The sequence below is a fragment of the Balaenoptera borealis genome, assembly GCF_965194805.1.
Source record: "Balaenoptera borealis genome assembly, chromosome: 11".
Classification (NCBI taxonomy): Eukaryota; Metazoa; Chordata; class Mammalia; order Artiodactyla; family Balaenopteridae; genus Balaenoptera; species Balaenoptera borealis.
The window spans coordinates 86558781-86580107 of record NC_138868.1 but is presented as its reverse complement, the minus strand read 5'-3'; the positions used below and the strand labels follow the sequence as shown (position 1 = coordinate 86580107).

Genomic DNA, 21327 nt, shown 5'->3' with positions numbered 1-21327 from the left:
AAAAATAAATAAATATATAAATAAATTTAAAAAAAAGAATACGGGGGCATCCCTGGTGGCGCAGTGGTTGAGAGTCTGCCTGCCAATGCAGGGGACACGGATTTGAGCCCTGGTCTGAGAGGATCCCACATGCCGCGGAGCAACTGGGCCCGTGAGCCACAACTACTGAGCCTGCGCGTCTGGAGCCTGTGCTCCGCAACAAGAGAGGCCGCGACAGTGAGAGGCCCGCGCACCGCGATGAAGAGTGGCCCCCGCTCGCCGCAACTAGAAAAAACCCTCGCACAGAAACGAAGACCCAACACAGCCATAAATAAATAAATAAATAATTGAAATTAAAAAAAAAAAAAAGAAATAGGGGAATGGATATCTTTCAAAAAAAAAAAAAAAGAATACTACTCTGTGGGAGCAAGTCCTTAACCTCTTGCTCACCTGGGTGAAAATTTCCTTCATTAGCCTAATAAAATGTCTTTGGGTCTGGCCATTTCCTGATATAATTGCTGCCTGTTGAAGGGTGAAGTTGCTTCATTTCCTTCCTTTTGAAAGTAACAGAGTAAACTACATGGAGTGATATAACCCTTTGAAGAGCATTTTAGCAAAACAAGTGAAGTTGAAGACATGCCCTAAAACCAATGATTCTACTCTTAAATATATCCCCAGAGCAAATGATTCCTTTAAACTTCATGACACAAATAGAAACTCATTATATTTGTAGAGTACTCTTGAGTTCACTGCTTCCAGCAGATGTCTAGATGGTACCCATCAGGCCATCCTGAGTGCGGAGGAGATTATATGTTAGCACATAAGTAACCCATTTGCACTAGTTTGCTAAAACCCAGAAAAACTCTTAGATATGTATGTCAGAGGACACACATATGAATGTTTGTAGAGGCATTGTTTATAAGTGCAAAAATAAATTGGAATACAACCTAATAATCAATAAGGGAATGGATAAATAAAGTGTGATATAATCACATAGTGAAGTACTATACAGTAGTGGAAAGGAATGAACTAGAACTAACGTATCAATATAGAGGACTCTGTTGAACAATGTTGATCGAAAAAGCAATTTGCAAAAGTATACATTTAGTATGATGCTGTTTATATAAAAATTTAAAACAGACAAAACAATTGTATACATTGCATAAGGATACTTCTATAAATATGAAAATATATGGAAATGCATTGAATGTTAAATACCAAGTTCTAGAAAGTACTTATCTCAGGAGGGCTAAGAGATTGGGGAGAACACAAGGGGGATATGTTGATTTTGCCAATATTTGTGGAGAGAGAGAGTAGAGCAGGAAGAGCAGTTAGGAGCAATTTGCTGCAGTTCAAACTGTAGAGCGCTTCCTCCTTGAAATACCACTTACTCTTGCTTCCAGAGTGTTTTTCCTTGTTTTCTCCCTGCGTCTCTGTGACCATGTCCTTTCATCCCCATCTCTAATTCCTCTTCCTCCTCTGCCCCTTAAATGTTGTTGTTTCCCATAGTTTTTTTTTTTTAATAAATTTATTTATTTATTTTAAAATTTATTGGCTGCATTGGGTCTTCGTTGCTGCACGCGGGCTTTCTCTAGTTGTGGTGAGCGGGGGCTACTCATCATTGCAGTGGGGCTTCTCATTGCAGTGGCTTCTCTTGTTGCAGAGCACGGGCTCTAGGCACATGGGCTTCAGTAGTTGTGGCACACGGGCTCAGTAGTTGCTCCGCAGCATGTGGGATCTTCCCAGACCAGGACTTGAACCCGTGTCCCCTGCATTGGCAGGTGGATTCTTAACCACTGAGCCACCAGGGAAGTCCCCCAGAAAGTTTCTTTTTTACCCTCTTTTCTTTTCAATTTTTAGGTATATATTTTAGTGACCTCATTTATATCCCAACTTTGATTACCACTTTTATGATCATGATTCCCAAATTTATTTCTCCAATCCAATCCTTTTTCCCAGCTCCAAACTGTCTACTGGACATTTCTTCTTGACTGTCTCATAATTAAACAAAATCCAGCATGTCCAAAATGGAGTTAATCTCTTTTCCAAATGTGCCTTTTCCTTTTGTCTTTGGGATCTTGATTAATTACATTGTTATCTACACAGGTGTCTGATCCAGAAAACTGGGTATTATATTAGATAGATCTGTCTCTGTCAATTTTCCGCTTTAATTGGCTTCCATGGCAGGAATTAAGGGTTAGGTTTTGGTGTTCTGTGTTGTGACATAATGTGCTATGACATATTTAGGGACCCAGGAATGCTCAATTCCTGCCTTGCTAATCTCTTTACTCCCTCCTATTCAGAAGATTTCAATGAGCTTACCACCAGCAAAATAAGATACCAACTTTAGAACCTATTTTAGATCTCTTCTTGATCTCGATTCTATTGACTTTTCCATCATTTGCTGCTTTTGTTTTTCTCTTATACTCTGGGTTATAGCTACACCAACCCACTTGAAATCCCTGAATGTGCCATATTGTTTTAGAACTCTGTGCCTTGGTACCTGCTATTCCTTCTGCTTGAGATACTTTTCCTTACTGTGCCTGTCTAGTGAACTCATGAGGTTCTTGTAACTAGCCCATTTTTGTACTTGTCTGTCTCTGCCCTAATTACTAGTTTATATGCCTACTTATCCCCAGTGGTCTCTGAGCCTCTGAGGCACAGAGAGTGCCTATCCAGTTTTGAATCTTCATGGCCTGGCACATGGTAGATGCTCTATAAGTATATATTTAGGGTTGACTTACCCAGCAAATTTCCCCTTTTTCTTTTTGCCTGTGTTAGGATTGTTTGAGATTAGTTGCAAATTACTGAAGCAAATATTCCAAAGAAAAAATACATTGTAAACTCTTAGAACAGATCTTCTCTGTCTTCTGCAGTTTGGGTATTTTCTATTTTGCTTAGAGCAACTCTGGAAGGAAGTATTTATGTAGAGAACATTTAAATAAAAGTTGCAGTATTCTCAATCCTGGTCCCTGAAACTTCCAGGAACTATATGTCTTCATCATCTCTTTTAATTTCTTTTAAGTTTCTTTCAAGTTTTCACCCATATTGCCTTCTGCTCATCTCCCAAACTTGTTTAAGTTTCCCTGCTCCTTTAACAAGATAATAATTAAACAAACAAACAAACAAGCAAAAAACTTGTCGTCAACACTGCTGCTTATTCTTCAAACTCTTTCCCCATCGCTATTCTCCTTTTCATCATTAAAAAGAAAAAAATAGATATTTATGTTTGGTGCATTAATTTGCTCATATTCTACTCACTCAGCCCACTGGAATCTGACTTTAGTCATTACCACTAACAAAATGCTTTCCTTCCAAGCCATCTAGCAGCTTCCAGCTTGCCAGTCCAACTGTGTCTCTTTAGCCACGATGACACCTTTTCTCTCTGCAGTTTTTGACACTGTAGTATTGATGATCTCATCCTTCTTGAAATGTTTTTCTACTCTTAGTTTCTGTATCATGGCAGTCATAATTTCTTGTCTTTCTCTGACTATTGCACTTCATTGGGTAAGTGGGGAAGTGTCTTATATTTGAGGTAACCATATATTTGGGCATATCTGGTAATTTCTTTATCCGTTTACATTCACTTGACAAATATTTATTGAGTGACAACAAAGTGCCAGCACTGGATATGTAGTGGAGAGTAAAACAGATATGGTCTTTCTGAAGTCCAGAGTTTCAACCTTGTATTTGTTATCTGTTGCTACTGTGTAACAAATTACCTCAAATTTAGTGGCTTAAAACAATACACATCTGTTATCTCATAGTTTTTATGAATTAGGCATCTGGGCATGGCTTAACTCTGCCATCTGCTTCAGGGTCTCTCATAAGGCTGCAGTCATGGTGTCGGCCAGGGCTAGAGTCTCATCTGAAGTCATGACTGGGGAGGGAATCTGCTTCCAAGCTCATGTTGATTTTGGCAAGATTTATTTCCTTGGAGACTGTTGGACTCAGGGTCTCAGTTCCTTGCTGGTTGTTGGCCAGAGGCCACTCTTAGTTCCTTTCCATGTGGGCCTCTCTATATATAGCAGCTTGTTTGATCAGAGCCAACAAGAAAGAGAATCAATAGAGTTGGGTAGCAAGATGGAAGTTATAACCTCAGGTAATGTATCCATGGAAGTGGTATCCTGGTTTTGTTTTGTTTTTTTTTAGTTTTTTTTTTTAATTGAAGTATAGTTTATGTACAATATTATATAAGTTACAGGTGTACAATATAGTGATGCACAATTTTTAAAGGTTATATTCTATTTATAGTTATTATAAAATATTGGCTATATTCCCTGTGTTGTACAGTATGGTATCCCATTAATTTTCTTGTATTCTAATGGTTAGAATCAAGTCAAAGATCCAACCCATGTTCAAGTGGAAGAGATTACACAGAGCAAAACTACCCAGAAACAGAGATTCACTGGTGGCCGTCTTAGAGTCCACTTGTCACAAACCTCTTAATGTTTTTCTCTTAGACCTTCCAGACACCTCAATTTCTAGTGCTCTCAGATTGAGCTCAGTGCTCTCCCCTTGCCAAAACCTGCTTCTCATCCTGTATTCTGTGTCTTGGTCAGCAGCCTTATATCTATCCAGTCATCTAGTCCAGAAACCCAGAGATCATTTTCAATACCTCCTCCTGAGATTTAATGGATCACTAGGCTCTGTGAGTCTTTCACATCATTCTCTATTTAACATTCACATTGATGTGGCTTTAGTTCAGCCATGGATCATTATATTAACCTTCTAACCTTCAGTCCTTCTCATAGTAACCAGAGTTACCTTTTTACAGTCTGGCCTCTACTTACTTTTCCAGGCTTCTTGCCCTCCGCTCTTTGCTGTTGACCTTATGCCCTAGGCATAGGCCACTTGATGTTTCCTGAACCCACCATTGCATGTTTGTGCCTCTACATTTGGTCCTACAGTTACTTCTTCCTGGATTCCCTTCTCCCTACTTCTTCCTCTAGAAATCTCTTATATACATACTTCCAAACCTAACTGAAAAATCACCTCTTCCATAAAACTTTTCTCAGTTTTCTCCCTGCCTGCTAACTCCCTCACTCAGAATTAGCCAATAGTACCTGTGTGCTCTCTCAGCCCTTTAATCACACCACTGTTACAAGACTGTTGTGTAGTTTGCTTTCTGCAGTTTCGTAGTTGGTTGTTAAGGTACTTCTCTTTTCAAATGCCAAAGGGTAGGGTCTAGATCTTATTCTTCTCTGGATCCAAAGTGCCAGCCTCTGGAACAGTAATTCACAATCTTGGCTGCATTTGGAATTACTTGGGGACCTTTGAATTCCACCAAGGCCTGGACCCACCCCCAGAGGCGATGATATAATTGGTCTCAGGTGCAGCCCGGGCTATTAGCATTTTTAAAAGCTCCATGATTCTAACATGTAGGTAACATTGAAAGCCTCTGCTTCTAGTTTAAGGAACCAAGTCTCTGGGAGAATGAAAGGCTGAGAAAATGTTAAACATTTAATGAATAGGAAGACTTTAAAACTAGAGTTAAAGTTGAGTTTTAAAAAATCACACACACATAATTCAAATAAAATATGACATAGCTAAGTAATCAAAATGATCTCTAAATAGATCATCAGTGAACTGAGGGAATATGTATTTTTGTGGTAATGAGGGGAAAATTAGAAATGTACAAGAGAATAAAACTGTAGTCTCTCAAAATCCAACACTTTAATTTTTGTGCATATGAAGTAAGTGGTAAAATGAAATAGAGAACCACCTGGAATTATTAGCATTTCCCTTTTGGTTTGGCCCTAAAGTGTGTGTGTGTGTGTGTGTGTGTGTGTGTGTGTCTGTGTGTCTGTGTGTCTGTGTGTGTGTGTGTGTGTGAAAGATATAACTTACTTGCCAGTTCCTCTGATTTCCTCCTTTATTTTCTAGGAATATTTTGAAAACAATTGCCCTGGGTCAGATGTTGTCCTTGTGTATATGTGGGACAGCCATCACCAGCCAGTATTTGGCAGAAAGATACAAAGTGAATACCCCCATGCTTCAGAGCTTTATCAACTATTGCTTGCTGTTTCTAATTTATACAGTGATGCTGGCATTTCAGTCAGGTATGTCAAATGTTGGAATTACCTTTTCAACAAATTATCTTCATAAAAATCTTTGGCTCTAGATGTTCAAAAAATAAAATATGGGGCAAAACCAAGAACAGGAAACTACTGCTGTTTTTATAAAAGTTATTAGAAAAGTATGACACCTTTGAATTCTATGAAATTGGTGACTAGAGATTTGTGTATAACTCTCTGAAATTGTTGATTAAAATAAGTAGCACCAAACTGTAACGTAGGAGTTGTCTAAAAAAAAAAAAAGTGTAGATGCCATTACAAGTTAGATCTTCTTTTTTTTCCCCCCATGGTTGATAAATTTAAAAGACAGTATTAGAAACACGTAAAAAGTCAAGAACCTCACTGTCCAAAATATGTATTTCCAGCTAAGTGGAGAATGCTAAATGGACCACCAATTGCATGTATTGATAGATCAAGTCTATGTTGTGAGAGAAACAAAACAAGGAATTGGCAAGGAATTAACATCTTATCACTGGCTGGTTAAGTTGTTTTAGAACCATTGTAGAATTATCATTTCTAGCTAACTATTTATAAATGGGAAAAACTAGGCTAACAGTATTGTGCCAGGTATCATTTTAATTGCTTAACTCATTGAAGCCTCCTAACAAATCAAGTGAGTATTATTATTATCTCCACTTTATAGATGAGTAATCTGAGGCATGTAGTACTTAGATAACTTGCTATAAGTCATGCAGGTGGAGCCACATTTCAACCTAGGCAGCCTGCCCCAGAGCCCATGCACTCACCACCATGCTGTATTAGGGGCTTCTTGTCATGATAAGAGCCATCCTTCCCACAAAAGAAGAGCATGGTATTATAAAATAAATTAAATAAGATTGAATTCAAGAGTGTAAAGACAATGGGTAACCCAGACTGATTGGTAGGGTGCAATACTCCCATTTTCATCACATTTAAGGCATATAATAAAATCACCAGTGTGGTATTTGCTAATCGTCTTTTAATATGAATCTTAATACATCAATGGTATTTCTATGTGTCAGGAATAATAACTTATTTTGAAAGAAAATGGAAACCAGTTGTGGGAAGGGGTAAAGAGATATCTTAAGGGGAAAACTCCAAATTTGGCAAGAACTTTAGGAGTTGGAAATAGAACTGGTACGTGGTTAATAGCCCCAGACTTTTCCCCTCTATGTAAGCATTGGCCTTTAGGAAGTCAGTGTGATTCATAAGTATATCAGTGAAGTCTCCTAAGGGATGGTTATTAGATGCCTTCCATGCCATCTCATCTTGAGGAAGACAAACTGTGTTTTCAGGATGTTCTGGCTGATTGGGATTTCATGATAATTATTTGGCTACAATTCTCACTACCTTTATTTCCTTGCAAGTTATCTTACCCATAAAGCTTTCTTGTATATGTGCCAACTCTATATATCCTTGTGATGCTAGATTCTCCAAAGAAATGAATCACAGTTAACTTGAATAAATAGAAGTTAGGGGATAAAAGGTGTTTCTTCAATGGTGCCACTAAATCTTTTTTCTGTACTTACCACTGGCTTAATTTTCTCTTGAAAGCACATCTTTTCCAAAAGAATGACCACATGCAGAGTTTTCTTTGAAGAAGCTCATGAATAGAGGTTAAATAACCAATGAATTCATAAGAAAACATTTCATTTCCTAGGGATCTGGATGTTATATTTCTGTTGCAGTAGGAAAGGGAACTTAACCACTTTTCTCTTACTTCCTTTCTCTTTGGTGTTTTCATTGAACACTTGGTCTATGATGACACCTTAGCTTGGGCCTCATACTAGAAAAAAATCTGACTGCTGAGCTGTTGCAGGAGTTTGGGTTATGAGTAATGGAAATTAGGAGGGTCCACGTTCAGAATACATAGTAAACCCTTGCTTTGACTCTTTATCTCTAAATTAACATGGATGGAATCATTTCAAGTACATGTACTAATCTAGATTTCTTTCAACCAGGTAGTGATAACCTTTTATACATCTTGAAAAAGAAATGGTGGAAGTACATCCTGCTTGGACTAGCAGATGTAGAAGCTAATTACCTGATTGTCAGAGCATACCAGTACACAACTCTAACCAGTGTCCAGGTAAGAAGGAGTCCTCTTACCAGTTTGGGTTTTATAGCTTTAAGAGAAGAATCTGAACTCATATGTGCTCACCTAATTTTATTAAGAACCTGTTCACTTGAAGAAAACCTAAACACAGGTGGATGCTATCTGTTTTCCAGTGGAGCATATGTGCTAATGAGTAAGGCTTCCTGGAATTACTGAAAATGTGTACAAGTTAATCAGTTCCCAAACTGCTAATGCTATAGCAGAATAGAACAGTTGCTACCAAAATAAACATAAATATTTAGTTGGCAATGGATGCTGTGATGTTGGCAAGAGTTCTGTTTTATGTGTTGCTTAAACATGGCATATAAAGTGGATATACCATTGTGCTACAGAAAAGTTGGAGGTTTGCAAGTAAAGTGGATATTCAAGACAAAGGAACAATTAGAAGGAACCTATTAGACATCTTGGGTAGAGATGGTAGCCAAAAGTAAAACTTATATCTCTATTCCTTTTCTAGGTTTATTCTCACTGGATTGAAAGAAAAATGTTCCTACATAGCAGTACTTTTCAACCTGGTGGAGTTGAGGAAGATTGTTTAAGTTGTCTTAATGTTAAGGAGTTTCCTGGTGGCCTAGTGATTAGGATTATGGGCTTTCACTGCTGTAGCCTGGTTCCATCCCTGGTTGGGGAACCGAGATCCCACAAGCCGTGTCATGCAGCCAAAAAAAAAAAATGAAAAGAGTTGTCTTAATGTTAGCGAACTGTGTGATGTATCATAACACTGACTCCCCATTGCTAACAACAGAATGTGTTATAAATGGAGATGAAAGTAAGATAGTTTCCAATACCAGGTTTAGACCTCACAGTTTACTGAATTTAAGACTTTTGATGCATCACTTTTTTTTTTTTTTGGCCGCACAGCACAACTTGTGGAATCTTAGTTCCCCGACCAGGGAGAGATTGAACCTGCACCCTCAGCAGTGTAAGCACGGAGTCTTAACCACTGGACCACCAAGGAATTCCTGATACATCACTTTTTTATATAAAACAGAGATGGTCTTATCTCCAAATTTTAGGAACATGGAAAAATTGAAGTGAGATTAGATTTATTTTAAAGAGAAGGATTAATGAAAACAGTATTTTTCCAATGTGAATATGCATCAAATTCTATTATTACCAGAAAGCCTTTTAATATTGTGCTAAGCATTGTCCTCAGCAAATATCCTGGGTTTTGACTGGCATGGGTTAAAAAGCCAAGATAGGAAATATTTGTTAAGACAGACATCATAGGAGGTACGTGAAAAACCCAGAATTTCATAAAAATTAAAACCAGGAGTTACCTAGAAGATGCAGTTCATCACAAAATAGTATTAAGTGTACTTTTAGCAATGAATAATGAGTATAAGTGTAAAGAAAATGGCATTTTTCTAGTCACATCTACCCTCATAGTCTCACACACAGTTTAATTACTTGATTACAATTTGCAGAAACTTTGATCTCTGACTAATGACAATTAGAAGTTTTGAATTGGTACAAGGTCTAAACACAGCTAAACAAAACACTTACAGCTGGGTTATTGTGACTAAAGGTCATGCCTTAAACTAATCTCAAACAATTTCTATCATCTTAGCCTCTTAGAAAAACCTAAGCATTTGGTTGTCAAAAGTTATGTACTTATGTACAGTTATGTACTGGTTCTAGAAAGCCCTATTATAAAAAGCACATCTAACAACTAGAGGTGCTTCCAGCAGTAGAGAGTGCCTGTCATTGTAATTCTTCAAGTGGATTCTCTCCTTGAGTAAATCTCTGGCCTGGTTAATCTGAAAGGGTGGAAGTTATTTACTGATTGATTGATTGATTGCCACGCATGACATGGGGGATCTTAGTTCCCTGACCAGGGATCGAACCTGTGTCCCCTGCAGTGGAAGCTTGGAGTCCTAACCACTGGACCACCGGGGAATTCCCCTTAAAAGGGTGGAAGTTTAGATTGGATGGTCTTTGAAACTCCTTCTTAAGGATTCCTTCAAAGATTCTGTAATTGCAAATAGTAATGTAGTAGTTCTTGATGTGGCCATTGACATTGCTGGCCTAGGTTTCTACTCATGTCTCTTCTCACTTCACTGCCACATCTACACATTCCCTACCCACAGGCGGCTTCTCTCTCTTATGTTGCTCTATTCTTTCTAGAATGAATCCTTTTCGAAGCCCCTTCTCTAAGGCCTAATTCAATTTCACTTTCTCCTCTATATTCCACTGTATCTCTAATAAAGTCTAATTCATGTTTATATCCATGCCTTCTCCTCATTCCAGGTTCTTACTTAGTTCCTTGCTTACTGTGACTGTACAATAATTTTTAAAGATTAAATTAAATAGGGAGCCTCTTAGAACTACAAGCATCAAACAGAAGGCATCTGTCACCAAGAACACATTTTGAAAAGATCCAATGTAGATAAATGACTGAATGTGATAGATATCAGATTAGAAGTCATGGAATTTTAGAGTGGGAAGGTATCTGTGAGATCATTTGGTCTGATCTCTTGATTTCAGATTTTGACTCAAACGGTGACTAGCTAGAGATCACACAGCTGGTCAATGGTAGGTCTGGGGCCTGAGGCCTTGGGAGCTCTTACCAAATGTAGGTGCTTCCCTTATATGGCTACTCATTGCCCACCAAAAATTGTTAAAAATAGAGCAGATTTAAGTTTGACTTTAAGACACAATTTGAGGATAGGGAGTCACCTGTAATAGTTTTTAGAGTGACTTTTTCCACTTTTTTTGTTTAAGGAATGTAGTTTAGACTTTGTTACTTCATTATGGCTGGATTCTGTTGCTGTCTTCCAGGACAAGCTATTATCATTTGCATCGTTTAATGGTTTGTTATTCAGGCAGGCTCAAAAAGCACTTAAGAGATTGGAGTTCTGCAGCTGGAATAAATAACACAAGGCAAGGTGCCCATTCCTGTACTTGACATTGCAGTGAAAGGCGATCAGTAAACAACTGTGGACAGGATCAAACAGGCTGTTGGAGATTTAGGGGCCTGCCTTGTCCAAGACTAAACAGATACAAAGCAAATCAGGGACAAGGTTAAAAAAAGAACAGGATGAGCAATCAAAAACCATCATCAGGAACATTATTAGTAAAAGGAATATATTTTATCCTTGAATGCACTTTACCAAATTTGTGACTTTAAGAATCCAGTGAATGAAATCTCTTTTTCTTTTATCTTACAAAGATTTTGGATTTACTATAATTTTGGCACTCTTAATCCCCCTGCCTTTCAGACTGGCAATATCAGGGGTGTAGCAAGTATTTTCTGGACCCAGGACCAACAGGTGATGGAGGAGTATATGATGAAGATGAGCAAGAGTATTTGCTGTGAGCAAGCATCTGTCTTATATGGTGGGGTTGGACACTTTGTCAGGGAGATGGTGTCTGTTTGCTCCCTCATAATAACCTGTACTTTTTTGTAGCTCTTAGCCCAACTGCATTTAAATATTGGTTGTGTGATTCTTCTGTGTCTGTCTAGCCTTCTGTATACTCCTCTTTGTGTCTCTCTTGTTCTCCTCTATATTCCAGCTCCTCTCATAGTGTCTCCCACATATCACATACTTAAATATTTGTTGACTGAGTGAATGGGCACATGTCTACTGGACTTAAGGATAAACACAGGTGGGAGTGTAGAGGTAAACTGCATAGGCTGTTGGGCAGAATTCCTGGGTTCATCAACTGGCTCCAACACTTTTTTAAATTTATTTCTTTATGGCTGTGTTGGGTCTTCGTTGTTGCACGTGGGCTTTCTCTAGTTGCGGTGAGTGGGGGCTACTCTTCGTTGCGGTGCACGTGCTTCTCATTGCGGTTGCTTCTCTTGTTGCAGAGCACGGGCTCTAGGCACGCGGGCTCAGTAGTTGTGGCGGATGGGCTTAGTTGCTCCATGGCATTGGGATCTTCCCGGACCAGGGCTCGAACCCGTGTCCCCTGCATTGCCAGGCGGATTCTTAACCACTGTGCCACCAGGGAAGTCCTCCACCACTTTTAACTATGTGATTTTTGGGCAACTCATTTAACCTTTCTGTGCCTTTGTTTTCCTCGTGTGTAAAATGGAGATTGCAGTTCTAATCTCATGGAGTTGTTGTGAGGATTAAATGAGTTAATCCAGGTAAAGCATTTAGTACAGGGCTGGCAATAATAAATGCTCAATAAACACTGACTCCTGTTATTACTTGATCATCTTTTAGCTAATGAGAGATGTTTTAAGCCATCTGTTTCTCCTTCCATGCAGCTTTTGGATTGCTTTGGGATTCCTGTGTTGATGGCTCTCTCGTGGTTTATTCTTTGTGCAAGATACAGAGTGATCCACTTCATCGCTGTGGCTGTCTGTCTGTTGGGCGTAGGAACTATGGTTGGTGCAGACATATTAGCAGGGAGGGAAGACAATTCAGGTGAGACTGTGTTACTTGTTTCTGGTTAAGTCACAGAAAAAGTTTTGCTTATGTCCTCACTTTTATTGTGCAAAGATAAAGTAAAAGGCAGAGAACATGTCCTCATTAACTATCTTTAAAATTTTATTTTTAGATTTGCTTGCTTCTGGTACTATAACCATTTCCACAAAGCAGTCTTTATGTTTCTACCTGCCCCGAGTCCTTGCTGTTTTTTGTCACACTAAATGGTTTGTTTGTGTCATGAGAGAGAAATTTCTGTATATATTTGCAATAATATTTTTTTGACCCATACATTTGGATTAGTTACTGGAAATCCTACTGTAGATTCTTGGTTTTTGTTTTCATCAAAAAGGAGACTTTGTGTTCACTGAATGACCTCTTTTTTCAGTTACTCTGTAGATGAGAACATTTTGATATTCTTTATGTCAAGGTTCAGATAGTTGATAGTGTAAAATCTAAATAAGGTCTATGATTTCACCCAATATACAAGTGACTTCAGTGTCTCCTTTGATTGAGAAAATTACCTTGCTTACCTAGCTTCCTTCCCTATAGTTTTCAGTGATTTCCCATCAATAATTTCCATTAATTTCTCATGTCATAAAATCATTTTCTGAGGCCTTACATTATGGTATACACCACCATCTTCCAATCTGTTAGTCTCCTGAGGATCCAAAATAAGAAAAATGAAAGCAGAATTGTGCCGGAAAGTGAGAGGAGCAAGAGTCTTTAAACTTCTAAAAATCAGGGTTTCTTCTTCTGTAAAATCTTACTTAAATAAATATGAGCCAGATAAACTCCTGGAAGCAAGCTGGAAAGTTTTTCCTCGTGACAAATGTATTCCTTTTTGTGGCTTATCTCCTTATAGGTAGTGATGTACTGATTGGTGACATCTTGGTCCTTCTTGGGGCTTCCCTCTATGCTGTTTCTAATGTGTGTGAAGAATACATCGTGAAGAAGCTGAGAAGACAGGAGTTTTTAGGAATGGTGGGCTTGTTTGGAACAATTATCAGTGGCATACAGCTGTAAGATTCTAAACTTATCCCTAAAAGCAAAATAAGCAAATATGTCATAGATGATTATGTTCCAGCTACTAATATTCATTGTTTATTTGGCCCAAATTCACATTTGAAATCAGTAACTTGCTAAATATCTATTAGAAGATTTTTGAAACATTAAGAATTATGCCTCATTTTCTTATACATGTGTGAGGCTTGATTCCTGCTTATAATGTGGTAGACTTTATATCACCAGTGAAGACTCTATTTTTCAATTATTCCTAGAAAATATTAACTTCCTGTTCAAAGGGAACACATAGTGCCATGTTTTCCTCCTGTAGAGTGCTTCTAAGGGTGTCAAACATGTGTTTATGGACTCCTCTGGGTTTTATTCTTTGTCATTTTAATTAAAGATAGTTATTTTTATACTCCAAGAAAAATTCAAAAGTCAACATAATTAATCACCTTGAAGTACTTAAAGCTTGAAGCAATTTAATTGCTTATAAAATAGTGAAAAGTAGTATAAAGATCTCTCTGTGACCTCTTGTTTTAATCACAGATTGATTGTGGAATATAAGGATATTGCCGGCATTCACTGGGACTGGAAAATTGGTATGTACATACATAATAATTCTTGTTAGTCTTTCCCCTAACTGACACACATCAAGAAATAAATACTTCATTTTAGTAATACTATTTAGACATTTTTATATAAAATCACAGAGTAATTTAGTACACAGAGAACTATAGTGGTTTACATTGAGTTTTCTCTGAGAACTTGTAAATAAACCCCCCCATAAAAGTTAATCCTTAATCTTTATCTTCAGGAATAGCCTTTCTTTACTAGGAATTCTGAACAAGACTGACCTTTGGTCACACTAACTTTCAACTAGATCTGTATCTCGAGTCCGCAGACTTCTTGTGAAGGTTGTCTGCTTGATGTAATTTGTGAAGTATTAACCTGAATAATCTGATGGTGTGTCATCACCACCACGTTCCATTGCTACTCTCATCTGATAAGAAAGATTTGAACCTTATTTAATGATGCGTGGAAAGAAATTAAGTACTACATGAAGTGTCATTGAAATTCATTTACTGTGCTTGGATGATTTCATTCAAGTAAATAACTTAGATTGCCTCTGTGTGTGTGTGTGTGTGTGTGTGTGTGTGTGTGTTGAGCGAGGTTGGGGAAGTGGTTGTGAAGCAGAGATAACTGCTATAACTAGTTATCTCTCAGCACCCACATGACTAGCTCTTATGAGATGTACAAAAGATAATGGGCCTAACGACTATCTTTGATATCCTAAAAATACTTTATTTTGATTCAACCACACAAATCATGTCCAACCATGATGCCTTTTATCATTGGCATCTCTCTGCCCTGGGCACATGGATAACATGGGGTGATAAGAGCTGTTGACTTACACCATAAGCAAGATTCTATGGCCTTGATCATCTAACACTCTGTTGAATTTTTTAAGTTCTTCATCATATCTTGTTATTATTTTTTTCCTGAGAGCTTTGTATGTCTCATTTGCAATGCTTACTGTTAACAAGGGGCTTTGTGGATAGTATGTTAAAGGATCAGGGAATTTTATATATCAGTCAAGCTTTAAAAGCACAGCACCTTTAACTTTTGGTTTCTTCCTATAACAATAGATATTCCATTTTTTTCACAGCCCTGCTGTTTGTAGCATTTGCCCTCTGTATGTTTTGCCTGTACAGCTTCATGCCACTGGTGATTAAAGTCACTAGTGCCACTTCTGTCAACCTGGGCATCCTGACAGCTGACCTCTACAGTCTCTTCTTTGGACTCTTTCTGTTTGGCTATAAGGTGAGCAAATAGATCTTGTTCAAATCAGAACACTTGTTTGGTTTAAAAGAAGTAATGGGTTTCTTTAAGATTTTAGATCCCAAAATGAAACCTTCTCATCTTCTTGACAAGAATTTCTTTGGACACTCTCACTCCAGGCAAATAGCATGTTAGTGTTATTGTAAGAGTCTTGCTTTGAGAACTACTGCCTTAGAAATCCATCTTTCCGGGACTTCCCTGGTGGCACAGTGGTTAAGAATCTGCCTGCCAATGCAGGTGACACGGGTTCAAGCCCGGGTCCAGTAAGATCTCACATGCCGCGGAGCAACCAAGCCCGTGTGCCACAACTACTGAGCCTGTGCTCTAGAGCCTGTGAGCTACAACTACTGAGCCCGTGAGCCACAACAACTGAAGCCCGTGCACCTAGAGCCCATGCTCCGCAACAAGAGAAGCCCGCGCGCCACAACGAAGAGTAGCCCCCACTTGCTGCAACTAGAGAAAGCCCGCGTGCAGCAACAAAGACCCAAAACAGCCAAAAATAAATAAATAAATAAATTTATTTTTTAAAAAAAAGAAAGAAATCCATCTTTCCATAGTATAAAGCTTGTTGACTTGGCTGCTATTACAGTCATTTGAACAAATAGTTAGAATGTCGGCTGTTGCTTGATAATTTTGGTTTTAGCTGGGGATAGCAACTATATTTCTTTATCCGTATAAAATTTTGTATCTGGGTGGAAATTGCTTGGCACTGATTTACACTGTTCCCAGGAATTGGCCAGGAACTCACAATGCCTAGTTCAGTGTGTTCTCAGAAATTTCTGCTTAAGAAACATAAACCATTTTTGCTTTTACATGTCACAGGAACCAGCTGTTATCTTGGCAAACTTGCTGGTTAAGGTATTCCTGAACTAAGACTGAAGAAGTATTTATAGCTTTTTGGTGGCATCATTAAAAAGTAACAAATGTCAAAGTGAATCAGGGAAGTGATCCTGACAGCCCTAGATTTTTTTTTTTCTATGATAGCAATCATTAAGGGGTACAAAGTGGGCCTTAAAAGTGAGTTTAAAAAAAAGTGAGTTAGCTGTTCTGTGGTGCTGTTCTTGCATTTCACATGGCCACCACTAGGGGACCATGGTGTTTTTATTCTGCAGTTCAAGGCCAGTTGATGGCTACCCATACCCAGAGAAAGCTTGAGAGCTCTGCAGTATAACATTTGACCCCTCTTACCTGTGCTTTTTTTTTTTTTTTTAAACTAAACATATTGAGGTAGCTTTAGTAGTTTAACTTTTACTTTTCCCTTATTAGTAAAATAATGTCCAAGGAGGAAGTAAGGTTAAAGAAATAAAAGCTTCAAAGTGAAAGTACACTTGTCGCTACCTGACTATTATAAGATCCCTTAATGTAGATATTTGCTTTTTAACTGTATTAACTTTAATGAGAAAAAGCCTTCTTTTGTGTCATTTTTTTTGGCCACATGACTCATACTATTACTCTCAAAAGTGGAACATGCAAACTATAAGTTCCTTTGCAGTTCTTTTGCTTTATGTTTCTTTGTCCCTAAATGTCTAGCAGCTCACTCATAACCATATCAGATTTTATTCTTTTTGGTCAAAGGCTGTTTCAAGACTTGTAGAGCAAAGAGGAGGTCTGCTGTGATCTTCAGAGTAAATTACAGAGGTGGGAAATCATTCAGAGCATAATGACGATATCTAGGATCTTAGAAGAAATTTTTAAAGACAGAATCATAAGTTCAATATGTCACTAATTTAAAGAAATTATAGTATCTAAAATAACTTTGGCTCTGATATTTTGAAACACAGTTGAAAAAGACATTAAACAATTTCTGTATTCATTGGTGTCAGACTCTGCCTCCTCTGGATTGATCTTGAGTAAATACTCACTGAACAGAGTAGCCACAAGAAATTTCCTGTATAGATCCAGACACAAAGGGTAAAATTTAAAAAACAGCCTCTGATTCAGGAGACTTATTATCTCACTCCCTCAGAGTCTCTCTCTTCTAATAAAGGTGCCTCCATTTAATCATGTGCCTTCTTAAGAGGAAAAAGATACTTTTTTCTTATAAACATTTAAAACCACCAAACCAAACAGGACATGTTTTGAATAAGTTACTTAGGTTTTCCCACAGGTAACAGTGAACATTCTATTGGAGAGCATGATTGACCTTCATGATACTGACTTTAAAAGTTTAGGGTACTCTACATAGCTTTAACTCCCTTTAATCTTTTCTGAATCATTTTTCGCCCCCAAAAAACATTTATTCAATACGAGCTATGTGCTGGGTGCTGTGCTGAGATTGGATCCAAGAATGAAACCTGTGGAGGAAATTAGTTTGGCTGCTGCTCCGGTTGACATTATCACTGGCTTTGCATCATCACTGAATCCAGTGGAGGCCTTCCAGCTTTGAGGAGGGCTGTGGCTATTCCATTCCTTAAAAAGTTCTAATGGTTTAAGGTTAAGAAGTAATTGAGCATCTATGAAACATTAACATGTTGAAGCCAACAGTGACCCATAGAAGCCCATACCTGGAGATGACTGTAATCTACTTAATACTCATTTCAAAACCCATTTCATTTTTTCCTTCTACCTTTGGGAGTGTGTCTTTTTTTTTTAATTAATTTATTTTATTCACTTATTTTTGGCTGCATTCGGTCTTCGTTGCTGTGCGCAGGCTGTTCTCTAGTTGCGGCCAGTGGGGGCTACTCTTCATTGCGGCGTGTGGGCTTCTTATTGTGGTGGCTTCTCTTGTTGCGAAGCACAGGCTCTAGGAGCGTGGGCTTCAGTAGTTGTAGCACGCGAGCTCAGTAGTTGTGGCTCACGGGCTCTAGAGCGCAGGCTCAGTATTTGTGGCGCACGGGCGTAGTTGCTCTGTGGCATGTGGGATCCTCCCGAACCAGGGCTCGAACCCGTGTCCCCTGCATTGGCAGGCAGATTCCCAACCACTGAACCACCAGGGAAGCCTGGGAGTGTGTCTTACTTTTTCTTCTCTCTCATCTTCTTTCTCTTCTCCTTCTCCAAACCATTCTGTTTTCTTATTGTTTCACACCAGTGTTGTAAGCTGTGCCTAGGGTCTGAATCTGGGTCTCTCATGGTACCATGCTAAAATTTTAGTCTCTCCACTAAGTAAGTGGGACTAGTTGTGAGGTGGGATGCAGCTGGGTTATCACAGAGAAAGGCAAAAGTCCATTTCCTAAACATCCAAGAATCCAGTTGGCTAATGTGGTGGGTGATGGGGGCAGAGCTCACACATTCACCAGTACACACACACAGGACGGTTTTGGTCATTAGCATCTCCTAGGGCAACTTTCAGAAAAAAATATTATGAGAAGGTAACCCTCAAATCTCCGTTGACAAAAGGCAGCAGCAAAGATGTGTATGTGAGGAAGCACTGTCCATAGCCTATTATCTCCTCCTAGTTTTCAGGACTCTACATCCTCTCTTTCACCGTCATCATGGTGGGGTTCATTCTGTACTGCTCCACCCCGACACGCACTGCAGAGCTGGCTGAAAGCAGCATGCCACCAGTCACCAGCATTGGAATCGACAACCTGGGACTGAAGCTTGAGGAGAACCTCCAGGAGGCCCACTCTGCAGTCTTGTAGCTGGAGAAGAAGGCACACACGTACACCTGGGGTTTCCTGGGAAGCTGGAAGCTGTCACCTGGATAAAGCAGAGCCTACTGCCTTGGGATACTTGGAAAATTATCAGACTCAGAGTGAATACTCAGTAACATTGGATTGGATCCAGTGGTTAGATTTTACAAAGGAATTCAAAATAATGTATCAAAAATAGAAATTCCAAAATAGGGCAGAAGCCAAGGCCAGAATTGTGTTTCTGTGTGCTTGAGGGCCAATACCTATTAGTGTCAGGGAGACAAGGAGTGGGGCCCACACTGGGGTCTTAGAGGTAGAAGTAGGAAAGCAGGATTGGATAGATACCTGGGTGTGAGCCAGCCTCAGGACAGAGCCTGAAAGCAGGCTGTCCAGGCTGGGCTGGGTAGTCAGGAGGAGGGGCAGCCCAGGATGGTTTTGGAGTAGGTTTCCTCATTTGGAGGCATCTGAGTTTTGTCCTGCTGAGGCAGTTATTGTCCTTGTACGAGCCTCGTGGCCTTTAGGCCACTAGGTGAGGTCTATTGTTATTATGCTACTTCTTAGCAAATAATGTGCCATGAGATTTTTATGATACTTCTTCAATACAGAGTATTAATATGTAGCATCATTATGATATCAACTACTAGTATGACACTTTACAAAAACTCTGTATGTAAACTTTTTTAGGTAAAAATATAATAAAGAAATTGAGGGTAAGTGTTCATATTATTAAAAGATTTTGATTTCATGGAAATATATTTACTGTGTGGTTTTTTTGATTACTTAATTCCCCTTGTGGATTTTAAATGACTTAATATATTCAAGATTTCCTCATATCCAACTTTTCAGAATCATGTCTTCTTAAGGCGAAGCAAACCTATCTATTTGGGGCTCTGCCAGAATGGAGGGGAAATCAGAGTAAGCTCCCAGATCATTTGCTGGAATAAACATTTAAAATTTTTGAATTACCTTAATGGGTTTTTTAAAAAACCTTTTTGAGTGAAATAACCTTTCACTTCCTGCAGCCAATTAAAACTGATGTTTGTTTTTCACTCCTTACCATTAACAACTGTCAGTGAATGGAAAAAGATTATGTTAAAATGTTTCGCCTTTTGGGGAAGACTTCCAGTTTGATTAATACACTGATTATTTCTTAAAATATCTTGCTTAATAATAAACTTGTATATATAGGGATAGTGGTGAAGTAGAGAATCTCAGGTGACAATATCCCACATGTCTGTCAAGGCTAAGCTCAAATGTCATCTCTACTATGAAGCCTTTTTTAGGCCATCTGGGCTGGGTCCCCCACCTCCTCTAGGTTCACAGGGCCCTTCCTCGTAGCACTTATTGAATTGAGGTGTTGCTGTTTACCTGCCTCTCCTCACCACGGGTTGAGCTCTTCCAGGTCAACAGCCTTTTAGCATCTTTCTAGTCCTTTGCTCATCTTACTTCTTGAGTGATTATTAAATGAACTTTGTCTTTGGTCTCAGTTCAGAACGTTTAAGGGGAGACTGATCTAAAGTAAGGCCTTTTATGCAGATACATGTCTGTAGGGAGTAAGTTATCCTACCCTGCTCTCTTTCTACCCATCACCCTTAATCCTGGTGTTTCCCCTTGCTTGCTCCCTTTGGAAAGGGGCAGAGGAGTTCCAATCTGGGCATCCCAAATTAAAACTCAGAATAATGTTCCAAAGAAGCAATGCTATGAATGACATTCAGCAACTAAATAATAGTACTGCAAGGCTGTGCAAGGTTTAAGGAAGTTGTGAAGACTGTCGGTTTAACCAGCCTGCATAATACCACTTTCATGGAATATATGTTTTCAAACATCTGGCTTACACACAAGCTTCTTTTTTATTTATTTATTTATTTATTTATTTATTTATTTTTGGCTGCATTGGGTCTTTGTTGCTGCGCACGGGCTTTCCTCTAGTTGCGGCGAGTGGGAGCCACTCTTCGTTGCGGTGCACAGGCTTCTCACTGCGGTGGCTTCTCTTGTTGAGGAGCACGGGCTCTAGGTGTGTGGGCTTCAGTAGTTGTGGTGCACGGGCTCAGTAGTTGTGGCTCACAGGCTCTAGAGCACAGGCTCAGTAGTTGTGGCGCACGGACTTAGTTGCTCCGTGGAATATGGGTTCCCAGACCAGGGCTCAAACACATGTCCCCTGCATTGGCAGGTGGATCCTTAACCACTGGCCACCAGGGAAGCCCGACACACAAGCTTTTGAAACACAACACGTTCTTAAGTTGAAAACCTCCTATAAATTCTTTCTCAGCCTATTAGAGCAATATTGATTTTTCTATATTTTTTGTAGATATTCGTGCCATTAAAAAAAAAATCCTGCTGAATAATATAATAGAGTTGCTAAGTCATTCCCTAGTGTT

At 38.9% G+C, this 21327-nt stretch overlaps 1 protein-coding gene and 1 long non-coding RNA gene across 5 annotated transcripts in view; one reads left to right on the top strand and one right to left on the bottom strand.

The window, feature by feature from the left end:
* LOC309606206 overlaps positions 1 to 21327 on the bottom strand; it is a 404244-nt gene that overhangs the window by 53010 nt on the left and 329907 nt on the right. The window lies entirely within an intron of this gene.
* Positions 1 to 21327, top strand: part of SLC35F2 (solute carrier family 35 member F2) — a 58386-nt gene that overhangs the window by 26613 nt on the left and 10446 nt on the right. Inside the window, exons 2-9 of one of the 4 annotated variants that reach the window (XM_082342990.1) lie at positions 5866 to 6041; positions 7997 to 8124; positions 12371 to 12530; positions 13396 to 13552; positions 14085 to 14137; positions 15205 to 15359; positions 16953 to 17015; positions 18773 to 18908. In XM_082342990.1, coding sequence (XP_082199116.1) covers positions 5866 to 6041; positions 7997 to 8124; positions 12371 to 12530; positions 13396 to 13552; positions 14085 to 14137; positions 15205 to 15359; positions 16953 to 16994 — 871 coding nt within the window. In that variant the 3' untranslated portion in view covers positions 16995 to 17015; positions 18773 to 18908. The other 3 variants (XM_082342993.1, XM_082342991.1, XM_082342992.1) reach the window with 3 other exon arrangements.